Source organism: Asterias rubens, chromosome 2 (genome assembly GCF_902459465.1).
Source record: "Asterias rubens chromosome 2, eAstRub1.3, whole genome shotgun sequence".
NCBI classification, from domain to species: domain Eukaryota; kingdom Metazoa; phylum Echinodermata; class Asteroidea; order Forcipulatida; family Asteriidae; genus Asterias; species Asterias rubens.
The window spans coordinates 22,731,781-22,744,332 of NC_047063.1; the positions used below are offsets into that span (position 1 = coordinate 22,731,781).

Here is a 12,552-nt window from a genome sequence, read left to right on the forward strand (position 1 = left end):
GTGTGGCTAGTCCTAAAGTTAGGACGAGTAACTCGTCCTAACTCGAGATAAGACTAGTCTTAACTCATTGTGAAATCCACCTCTGTACACAGCTGTGTCTGAAAGAAGAATACGAATAATGCAAATGTTGGATGTGGGAGGCAGTGCTGCTCATCATTGCATCAATTTGTTATCACTTCGATGTAATTATAAATATTTTTCACATTGTATTTTGTTTAGATGCCTTCTTGGTTGTATTTCTCTGAAAGTGATGAAGTTTTAAGTCAGCGCTTTATGACGTCTGTATGACATGGAACATCTTTTTCCATTATCATTATTATTGTGTTCACCCTAAACACAAGACGGTAATTAATGAAGTTGTCCCCCAGAGAAATCGCACAATTCTTTTCTAGCAGGTTCAACACCGGAACGTAAAGTGTGCTTGACTGCTTTCAAACATTAATATTGTCACTCATAATTATGGCATACGTTATAGAGTTGTCAAGGAGAGTACAGGCAAAATGTTAATGTAATTAAATTTTGATCGGACGAAAGGTGCTGTCTCTCTGCCGGCCCTTTTGGATGTCAGATTTATGATTGGAGGTTGCACTACTTGACCAACCAGCCCCGTATACCCTTGTGGGAAGTGAGTATCATCAAAGAGTAATTTGACAGATTAATTTGAATTGAAATTTGTACTAATCTTTTAAGCGATATCATAACAGAAGAATGACGTTAAAGACACTGGACCCCCTTGGTAATTGTCAAAGACAAGTATTCTCACCTGCTGTATCTCAACACTATGTATAACTTATAATAGCAATTCTGTGAAAATGTGTACTCCTTGGTCATTGGAGTTGCAAGAAAATAATGACAGAAAAACACCCTTGTTGCTTTAGCTTAAAGTCTATATTTGAGTGAGAGGAAGCCGTTTCTCACAATGTTTTATACTATCAATAGCTCTCCATTTCTCTTTACCCGAGTAAGTTGCTATGCTCTAACAAGCAGTTCGAGATGACCAATAATAGTCTCCGTACCAATGACTTTAACAAAGGGAACGTATTCGTGACTCGAAAAACTTGTGGCAATTACTTACTCCGAGGCTCCTCACATCATCTGGATGTGCACAGTTTCACTCTAATAAAATTCCCCCTAGAATTGATCCACATCTGGATCTAGCGGGCCTGGCCCTATTCTGGGCCTAGCGGGGCCTGACCCAATTCTGGGTCGTTTTGACCCGGAATCTGTGTTAAAATTACTAAAAAAAAAACAGTTTACGGAAAACAGATTCCCGTAGACCTTTTCGCAAATACTGGGGCGCGCACTTAAAACCATGGTCTCGCTGGTGATCAAACTTGATTCATATCTATCCCACAATGCACCTCACTAAGCAGTCTGCGCTTGCGCAATGGTACTTGCGAAAAGGTCTATTATCAGTTCCCGGGTCGTGCTGACCCTGAAATAGTTCAAGACCCGTGGGACACGGAATGGTCAATGTTGGACGTGGCGGTTTTTAGAGTCTGCTTACCGCGGAATGATGCGCTTAATTATACAGCCCACAAAGTTGCACACTTGGCGGGGCGTGATGGCTAGCAGGGTCATGGAATGGTCCGTGGTATGTTTGCTTTTTTTTTTTAAGCCATTGGAACCTTTCGGTACAGAAAAAAAAAAAAATCACAGATTGACAAACAATTTGCAGGGTTTACAGAAGGTAATGGTGAAAGACTTCTCTTGAAATATTAGTCCATGAAATGCTTTACTTTTTGAGAAAACGGTAAAACAGTATAAATTCTCGTTAACGAGAATTACGGATTTGTTATAAACACATAAACAGGAGTGGGTTTTCCCGTTATTTTCTCCCGATGTCCGATTTAGCCTAAATTTCCACAGGATTGTTATTTTATATATATGTTGTAATACACGAAGTGTGGGACTTGGACAACACTGTTTACCGAAAGTGTATAATGGCTTTAATCAAGATAATGTACATAAACTGGTTGAGAAGCTGACAACGCTGTCGTAATCGAAAAGGGTCGCGTCACACGAGACAACTCAGGCCATTTCCGGCGGTTTCCATGGAGAAATAAATTATGAGGGAAAAAAAACACTTACAGTCCTCGTTGCACCTAATTTTGCGCTACAAAAGTGTGAATTCGCCTTTTTATAACGGAAAGCAGCAAAACACAAACCGACAGGCTTACTGTCTGTTTGAATCGTTTTTTAATAACGTGGGACTAATTTAAAGTGGCGGCCCAGAATTGCCGTCACTTGTACTTTCTTTTCCTTTGAATAGCTTCTCAAAAGTGACAGCCTCAACTAAAAGAAAAATATATGGGAAGAGGATCACTCTTTCAATATAATCGGTGTCTCTTCAGACAAGGCTCCTTTTTAAAAGCAACTTGGCACATCTAATTGAACGGTCAGATACATTATACGAAACCAACGATGGCGAGAACGTGTTTGATATTACTGCGTAGATCAGTAGTTCCCCGAAAGAATGTCAATTTGAAATGTGACACACGTTTTCAGCTTAATTTAAACGTTATACACGACGCGGAACCTTGCGCGTCGATACAATTTCCATCATTTTGGGAGTCACAATCGTTCCAGACATGCACTAAGGAATTGGGCATATATTTGTATATATATATCGCTGCTTGGCCAAGTTTTATAGATCTCGTAAGTTTCTACTTGTTAGCAATATACCCTTCCCATGAAATATGTAAGCTGCACATAGCGCGTGCCCACTAACGTTTTGGTTTGCAAAATGAGGGAAAATCGCGCTGTTTTGTACACGGCTAATGGGTGCGTGACGCACACGCGATTGCGCGTCTGCTTAGTGCACAACTCTATGGTGTTTGCCAACCAACATGGTCTGTACGCATGCGTGAATGTAATTAGCATATTTCATGGGAAGGGACCATTATTTCGCTGTCATAGACACTGCTGCCTGTAAGCAAAGCGTAGCCCGGCCAAAATGCTTATGCTACCCATTCTCTTCCCTCCCCCCCCCGCTCAATGTTGATGGCAGTGCAAACCGCGCAATGAGAGCCAGTATTGAACCAGGGCCCAATTTCATAGCGCTGCTTAGCGAACGATTTTTTGCTTACTGTGCGATTTCTATTTCATAGCACTGCTAACCGTATAAAGCACACGAAAAGGCATGCTAACCTTCCGGTGCTAACCGCACGAAAATAAATGACGTCACAATGCAAATCCACGGTAAATACGCAATATGGCCGCCCAATTTTTCTGCTAACCTGTGAAATACGCTAAGGCTTAAGCAAAATGTTCTGCTACAGTAAGCACGCAAATTTGCTTACCGTTAAGCAGCGCTATGAAATTGGGCCCAGATATGCCCGGGTTTGTAGCTTGTCAACTGTTCTTGTAAGCAGATAAGTGACGCAACACGCAAATACACCGTGAATGCGCAAATGCGCGGTCTGAAAGGAACACGTTGCATTGGATCGGTCGAGTTGGTATTTGAAAAGTGTTTGTAACCGTTTCATGCATACTGGTAAAAAGATATTTTAAAAGTAGAATATAAAGGTCCACACAAACACGCCTCGAAATTGCACGGTTTTCTTTTAACCTTGTCGACTACCATGGTCGGCCATTTGACTCCCATATTAATGGCCGACCGTGTTAGTTCGCAAAGTAAAAGGAAAACCACGCAATTTCGAGGCAAATTTGTGTGGATCATTGTAGTCTACTTTTCAAACATCTTTCCAACCATATGCATTTTATAACAAACGGTTATAAATGCTTTTTCTAGACTAACTCGTCCGATCCAAGGCAACGTGTTCCTTTAAGTGGACGCCCCTAAATATTGTCCAGCTCCGATGTAATTTTCCTTATAAATATGTGATCATCGCATTGGCATGTTGAAAAGCACTTGCCTTTGCGATCTCTGACAAAGATGCACTAAAACATTGCTTATGGAAGTCACCAGAGATATGGCCACTCCAAGGTGTGTGAGCCATATAAATTTACGAAGCAATCAGAAGGGAAGTGTCTTGCGTGAGGATACATGTGTCACGACCGGGACTCGAACCAACACTCCACTCGAACCTCCACACATTTTTGGCGATATCACAAAAACGCGACCACCTTTCGAAATGAGATTTGAACAGGTTAGGTTTATTGTACGTGTCTATATTTATATGGGACTCAAAACAATCAAACTGTTACAAAAACTAAATTAACTTCCCTTGAAGCACAAACAGTATTTTGTACCTAGACGATAATAATACGTAAAGGGGGGGGGGGCATACAGATTATATTTTTAATTTCCTCTCCACTGTTTAATGTTTCTTGTTCCGCCACTGATGGATCCATTATCACCCGAGCATGATGTTTAGTGAGATCAATCAAGTTAGTGCCGTGCCCATGGGAGTCAATCGCGTTGTAGAATTCCCATTAAAGGTGTCAAACGGAAACCAGGGAAAACAATGGGAAATGGGCCGGTCTAAAGACGTTATGACAACGCCATATTATTTGTGAGTGCATTTTTGTCTTGGCACTATTCAATCAATCATATGTAGACGCGGAAGGTTACTCTGTAAATATTGTAGTCTTAGTAGCGCACCTCACTTGTTGTATCTCAACAAATGCATAAAATAACAAATCTGTGAACATTTGAACTCAAAATGGTCGTTCGATGTTGCGAGAGAAATGAATAAAAAAAAACACCCTCGCCGCGCCTCAGCTGAGCTCTCAAACTCAAATCAAACATTTTACTGTGAAATTACTTCTTTCTCAAAAACTACGGTATAACATGTACGACAGAGGGAGCCGTTTCTTACAATTGTATATGCTATCTATACAGCTTTCCATTGCTCGTTACTAAGTAAGTATTATTCTACAAATTATTTTGAGTAATTAAAAATAGTGTCCAATGCCTTTAAATATGCATAAAGTCATCATTGATAGCATTGATGATCAAAAATGACAAATTGCCCTTTGCTAATGTGTATATGCTACGCACACAAATCCTAGTGTTTCTACGAAAGTGAATTAACTATATTTACAGAGCTCTTAAAAGGATAAGGTTTATTTGTACAAATTATAATTTCATTCCCTCGAAATGTTATTAGGTGGAACAATTTGTTTTCTTCGAGGGAACGAAATTATATTTCGAGGGTGACGAAATATTTTTTAATAATAAAACTTTGTCCCTTTATGGGCTCCGTACTTTATCAATTAAGATTGCGGTGCATCCTCAATGCTTTCCAAGACCTTCAGCGAAAAGAAAATACTCGGAAACCCCAGTTAATAATTTAGGCATCATCTTCGCCTCGCCAAAGAACTTTTTTACATACTATCGAATGACATAACGACCTATAGAAACTTTGTCAAGGATTGTTTTTTTTTTTTTTTTTTTTAAATCTTGAGACCCAAGAAAAAACCTTAATTCTAATGGTTAAAGGAACACGTTGCCTTGGATCGGACGAGTTGGTCTATACAAAGAGTTGAAACCGTTTGTTATGAAATACATGTGGTTATAGAAGGATGTTTTAAAAGTAGAATACAATGATCCACACAAGTATCACTCAAAATGGCACGGTTTTCCTTTTACGTCGCGAACAAACACGGTCGGCCATTTATGGGAGTCAAAAATTTGACTCCCATAAATGGCCGACCGTGTTAGTCGACGAGGTAAAAAGAAACCACACTATTTCGAGCCGTATTTGTGTGGATCATTGTATTATACTTTTACAACATCTTTCTACCCATATGCATTTTATAACAAACGGTTACAGAACGCTTTTCAAAGACCAACTCGACCGATCCATGGCAACGTGTTCCTCTAATTCATTGATTTCGGAAGGGGGAGACAGGTCGTAACAATAATGCACACACAAAAATAAGTTTCGAATCAAACTCCTGATTAATAATGGCCTGTGGAGGTTTTGTCAAATAAAAACTTTCAAAATATCATTTACATCTTTAAAGGCAGTGGACACTATTGGTAATTGCTCAAAATAATTTTTATCACAAAACCTTACTTGATTATGAGTAATGGGGAAAGGTTGATAGTATAAAACAATGTGAGAAACGACTCCCTCTGAAGTAATGTAGTTTTCGCGAAAGAAGTAATTTACCACGAATTTGATTTCGAGACCTCAGATTTAGAGTTTGAGGTCTTGAAATCAAGCATCTGAAAGCACACAACTTCGTGTGATGAGGGTATTTTTTCTTTCATTATTGTCTCGCAACTTCGACGACAGATTGAGCTCAAATTTGCACAGGTTCGTTATTTTATGCATATTGTTGAGATACACCAACTGTGAAGACTAGTCTTTGACACATACCAATAGTGGCCACAAGATATTCAAATCAGAATGATCCAGAAATGGCTGTACAGTTTGTTTTTTTCTTAAAATATGGACACTTTTGGTAATTGTCAAAGACCAGTAGTTATATGAAAAGTTTTGCTCGATTGGTCATAAAAATGCAAGAAAACAATGAATGAAAATACACCTCTGTTGCACAAATATATGTTCTTTCAGATGTCTTAAAAAGGCTTCAGGCCTGAAGTCTTTCTCGGATAATTCTAAAAAAAAAAGCTAGTTTACTTGAGAGGAAGCCTTTTTCCCGATGGTTTGTATTATTAACAGCTCTCCATTGCATGCTCATGACCAAGTAAGTTTTTAGGCAAATAATATTTGGAGTAGTTACCAATAGTGTCCAAAATATTTATATATACGCGGCTATGTGCTGATCACTGAATAGAGGTTGTGCCTTTGCGGATGTTCTGGATGTCATGTGGAAGATGACAAATGGTGTGATCATAGAATGTTCCTTCTTCGATTTGCTCTTCAATTATGGTTACAGTTATAAGAATATCAAGAGCACATTATTTTGGACGCTTGGTGGCAGCAGACTTACCAGGCAAATTTAATTGTTCTCGGTAATGTGCGCATGCTCAGAACTCAAGCTCATGTGCTTCTGTTCAGCAGGTGTGGGTTCGAATCCCGGTCGTGACACTTGTGTAAGACACTTTAATTGCTTCTCTCTACCCAGGGGTCATGGGTATCCTGTACGAGGGCAGAGATGGTTCTTGTGATTGGGTTAGCCGAGTAGCGCATAATATTAATGTTGCACAGGCTGTATACTCCTCAGGGAGCTGAGATGGTTTAAGGAATTAGTAACGGCCCAATGACCAGGGTAAATAATGTTGGAAGCGATTGGAGAAGCCCTTTGGGTGTGAAAAGCGCTATATAAAAACTGTTTGTTATTTATTATTGTTATTCTCATTACGTGAACGATTGAAGTTTACCTGCCAAGTCAGCTGCCACCTAGCGTTCCAAAGTCTTCCATTGGGGCTAAATTCAGTTTAGCGGGTGAACATCCAAACACCAAGATATGCTTTGGTGTGTTATTCAAAAACGCTCATGCACCACATGGCTTTAACAGACGCCTAACATTGGCCGCCATCTTTGATACCAAATAACGGAGATGTGCACGCGTCGGTGGTAACTCTTCATTGAACACTTTAGACCTTTATCACGGTGTGGCCATCTTGATTTTACTCCATTCCAACTCATTGTAACCAAACTGAGGCTGGACGAAATAATAGTCTGGTACCATGCGCAATGAATGTTAGCATTCATTACTGTTATGGAAACAGGGAACATGACCAAGATGGTGATAGCATGATAAAGGTCTATATGGCGGACCGTTTTGGGCTCGAGACGTCCTATCCAAGGGGTCTTATAATAAAACAAAACTTATAGACATTTCTTAAGTTCATCTTTGCAATCCTGGCGGAAGCGTTGGTTCGCTAGTCCATAAAGAAACGGGTTTATAGCGTTGTTTATGTACACGACAGTAGAAAGGCTTTTGAAAAATCCGTAAAACCCATCGTTGACAAGTTCTGCATTGAGATAGTGTGCATATCGAAAGGTGACGTAAATCCAGTACGGTAGCCATAGGACCAAGAAGACAACACTGGTCAAGAGAAGCATCCGTGTTGTCTTGCTCTGAACGTCAGCTCCCCGCCGACGTGTCGTTGATGGGTTCCGGTTCGACCGCCCCCGCTCGACGTTCCTCCGTGGATGTGGGTCCCGGCGAGTCACGGTCGTACTGATTGCATCGATCAATTCCCTATCCGCATTTGGCCCTGAGTGTCCCTGTTTCATCAACCTTGACTCAGGAATACTATCTGCTTCTGTTTTATCAGAACCAGACGGAATCGCGGATGGAGTCACCGGAGCAGTGCCCCTTTCCAACTCCAAGTCATTGCTACGTTGTTTGTCACTAAGCGGTTTTAGCTTTTCTATTGAATGTGTTCTCCACGTGCCGACCCTAACGTGATTCCGGATGGTCGAGTAGACCTTCAGGTAGCAAACAACTACCATAGTAAGAGCCACGATATAACAAAATATCTGAAAAGCCAAAATAACAATTGTTTCTATTTTGACACCAATCACGTATGTAAGGTGGGGAATGCCTAATATCACACTGTAGACAACCGTGCAGATAAACGCACCCTTGGCGCGCTTTTCATTGAGAAGACGTCTGTTCGGGCGGCACACGCTGTCGTAACGGTCAAATGCAATAACAGCAGTGAGAGAGACCGAGGTCGATATTGCGGTCACAAGAAGAAAATCGAAGAGTCTCAAGATATATGGGGTTGTCCCACCTGCCAGAGTTATCGTGAAAACCGCGATTCTGTTGGCCAGCATGAAGCAGCTGGCGAGATCTACCCAGGCAAGACTCAGTATCAGGATGCGGGTGCTGGTCTTGCGTTTCTTCAACCAGAACACCCGTATGATCAGGCAGTTTCCTGGGATTCCAATCAGCATGATGAGGGAGCAGGTTACGAGACTGAAGATGATGCCTGCCGTCCCCTCCTCCATGATCAAACGGTGTATGTCCTCTCCAACTCACTGGCACCAGTAAACGTAAGCCACTGTTAAATTGCGGTGTAATTGCTCTTATCGCTATTCCTTAAGCCTAGCACAAAAAGTAGCGTCGCACAGGAAAGTCACAAAATATTAGTGACCCATCAATATTCAGCGTATCACCGTGTAGTCATATAAGCCTTGCGAATTATAACTGGGTAACGGTTCAACAATCTACACGAGACGTACTCGCCCCATTCATCATAATATGAAATCATGAACGCATAAACTGCTCTAATAAACTGTAAAGAATTTACACATCATCCTCTTTTCCTTTCAAGGTTGTTCTATAGTGGTTTGCCCATCTCTCATAGTGTGTCATTATCACTAATTATGACATTAGGTAAACTCATGCACGTCATTATAAATCAACTAAAAGATTTAATATCAAAGCAATTTTGCTAGCGAAACCGACTTGACTGAAAGGCTTTTGATGATTGATTGGGTTGGATTCACTCTCGGTACAAAAATTATGTATTTTGAAATTATGAAACCGTGTGTCACATTATTATTCAATTGCATATGTTAATTTTAAGGGTTTCTGTCTGTATCTCAAAATTGTGATTAAACATGGCATTTGCAGACCATAAAGCATAAAGGCACATGACTGGTATTAGGATAAACAACTAGAATTGTTTAATCTTAAAGGCAGTGGAGACTTTTGGTACTTATTCAAAATAATAAGGACAAAACCTTACTTGGTAACGAGTAAGGGGAGAGGTTGGTAGTATATAACATTGTGAGAAACGGCTCCCTTTGAAGTGGAGTGCTTTTCGAGAAAGAAGTAACTTTCCACGATAATTTCTTGTCAATATTATTTATTCTATTTTAGCAATTTTGATTTATACTATTGTTTTTGCTAGTTTTCCTGATTCTGTTTACTTGTAGTATAATACTGTATTTTTGTGAACGTTATAGTGTCTTGTATTTGGCCGAATAAATTATTCATTATTATCTCGCAACTTCGATGACCAATAGAGTTCAAATTTTCACAGGTTTGTTATTTTATGCATTATGTTGAGAAGACTGGTCTTTGACAATTACCATTAGTGTCCAGTGTCTTTAAAGTGAAAGCGTGCTACTACTATATCGTTGTATGTGAAACATTTCCCCCGCAATGACTTATGTTCGAGAGAACTGAATCTGGCAATTATTGTTGTATTATCATCTTGAGTTGTAGTACTTTGCTTGGATAGACTATCAAAGACGCAAAGACAGTTCTTAATCCTCCATTTCGTAAATTAATTTAAAGTCACCTAGAAGTGGAATTTTTTCAAAATAAAGCTGTTGTCACTAATATATGTGTTTTGATGAGTGGAATGTGATTAGTTCTTATGTTATTGACAAATTTAAGAGTAAGCCCGACCCGAGAGGGCGCTGTTCGTGACGTCAATCGAGGCAGACTTTGCATGCAATGCGTAGAGTAAACATGCTTGTGTTTGTACGCTTAAAAAATTGTTTTTTTTAAATTTTTCCGGCAATGCAGAAAACACCTTTTTTGAAACGTACAAACTCACGACTTGGACCGTACATGTACTTTGCACGTGTGTTTATTCTACGCATCCACGCAAAGTCTGTCTCGATTGACGTCACAAAAGGGGTAGGCGGAGTCAGCCCCCCTAACAACTATATTTATATTTTTAAACATATAAATCGTGACAAACAATTCTATTTCCAGGTGACTTTAAAATTAAAATGATGAATGTGACTTGAGAGGGTAACATCCCTAATACCTATTAGAGAAAGGGGAGAGGTGGAGGAAGGGGGTGGTCATGTCTACTATTGATAACCGAGGATCCGGGTAAAGGCACTCCGGGAATTGATAGTCCTCGGTAGTTTTTGTGTACAAAACCAATGGGGACGTCTGAAAAATTTCCAAACAAGGGGAGAACAAAGAGAAGGCCAAGTTATACACCATATTAAATATGCGTGTAGTGTGTTTGCGTGTGTGGGTAGGTATCCACATTCAAATCGGGGACCTATTACAAAAGGGACAATAGGTCCACGGTTGCTATCACAAAGGAAAGATCATTGTGGTCCCCGGTTGCTATCACAAAGAGTTGAACAAAGGAGGGTCCCCGAGTGCAGGTGTTGACACACTTGTGTGTGTGTGTTTGTATCTACCCTCCGAGGACATTAATTAACAAAAGGGACATTAGGTCCTCACTTTAGTCGGTTCTTTGTTTTCAGGTGTCCTCACTAGTCATTTGTGTACAAAACCAATGGGGATTGCTTCAATACAGGAACAACAGAAAGTACAAAAGGTGTCCCCTAACGTGTATAGGAGTGCTGTACCGGTGGGTGTGCGTGTGTGTGTGACCTCACCTTGCGCATGAAAGAAGAGCGTGTAGGCTCAGTGCCTTTCATCCAGGTACAAGTTTCGCAATAACAGAAGGCAGTAATCAGAGCAGTGGCTCATGACAAAACTAGGGCATTAATGTTGCAATATTTTATTTTGCTAGATAAAACTAACCTACACCATAGTTTGGGGTGCCTTTTAGGGTCCTTAAACACAAATGGGATGTTAACAGTGAAAACAAAACCCGATGAACTAGAGATATCAAAGATGGCCGCCAAGATGGTCGCCAAAATTATTCAAACTTAATTGTATACATATTCAGTGATTTTTTAAACTAACCAATCGGAGATTGGTCTAGAGTCAGTGACTAGTAAAGTTAGGGGTTTATAGGGCGATGCACAGAGGATCAGGAGTCATTCTGAATTGCTGAACTCGTTTTCATCCAATCTGAGTTCGTGAGGAGCAAATTTCTTATAAACGTATGCCAGGGTGAGTTTTTTATCTAAGATGTTTCAAGTTGCAGTTTTAACACTTAGTATTTTGGGAATTGATATTTTATTGTACTGATTTTGTGGTACTTCTTGTGTTTAAATGTGAGTTGACTCTAGTACAAATGTATAATGCTTCCATAAGAAGCTAGGTGTTCAATCCAAATCTCTAGAATATTGTGACTGTTTTTATGTTATTACCTTTCTTACAATAAGAAGAAACAATGTTAGGTTTTACTAATGTGGAACTGATTGTTTTTGTTGTCTCATGCTTCAATTTTACTGAGAGTTACCCCATTTTATTCTTATGTAACTGGATATCAGCCTGAGTATGGTCGTGCTGAAGCTGATGTGTTAAAAGAAAAGCATTGGCTGAAAGTGTTTCAGTTAGCTTCTAACTTCTTGTATTAACTTGATTATTCATATTTTTGTCTTGCATTTCTGCTAATTTAAAGTGGTTTACAGTTAAACTCTACTTTTAGAGAAATGGTTTTGATTGAGTGTTGTTAAATCGAATTGCTTTATTTGTGGTAATAATGTTGATAGTGTTTATTGTACCACACTGCACCATAGTTTAAAGAGTTGTAACTATAAAGCATCACAATGTTTTCATGTTGGCCTTGTGTATGTAGTAATGCATAAATCCATATGTGAGTCCTGGATTTTGAGGACAAGAACAAAGCTCTAACAACTATCCAACATTGTTAGTAATTTGTCATGTATAAGTAAAAGTGGCTGTTTTATGGTTTGTTTTGATTCTCAGTGAAGGTTGTTCACAAAGTGACGTTTGAACTACTGGTGTACTGTGTTTAGCTCAGTTTATGATAATGTAATAATGATGTGTATTCTAAACCCTTGTTTTCTATTTTACTCTCTA

General features: G+C 39.6%; 1 protein-coding gene across 1 annotated transcript; it reads right to left on the reverse strand.

Annotated features, from left to right (window-relative positions):
* Positions 1-7,712: 7,712 nt before the first annotated feature.
* On the reverse strand, positions 7,713-8,843 carry LOC117305529 (tyramine receptor Ser-2-like). Its single transcript, XM_033790406.1, has one exon. The coding sequence runs from the start codon at positions 8,841-8,843 to the stop codon at positions 7,713-7,715; it is 1,131 nt and encodes a 376-aa protein (XP_033646297.1).
* Between the last annotated feature and the right edge of the window lie 3,709 nt (positions 8,844-12,552).

Coding starts and splice junctions, on each gene's coding strand:
- LOC117305529 (XM_033790406.1), bottom strand. CDS start 8,843: ATGGAGGAGGGGACGGCAGGCATCATCTTCAGTCTCGTAACCTGCTCC.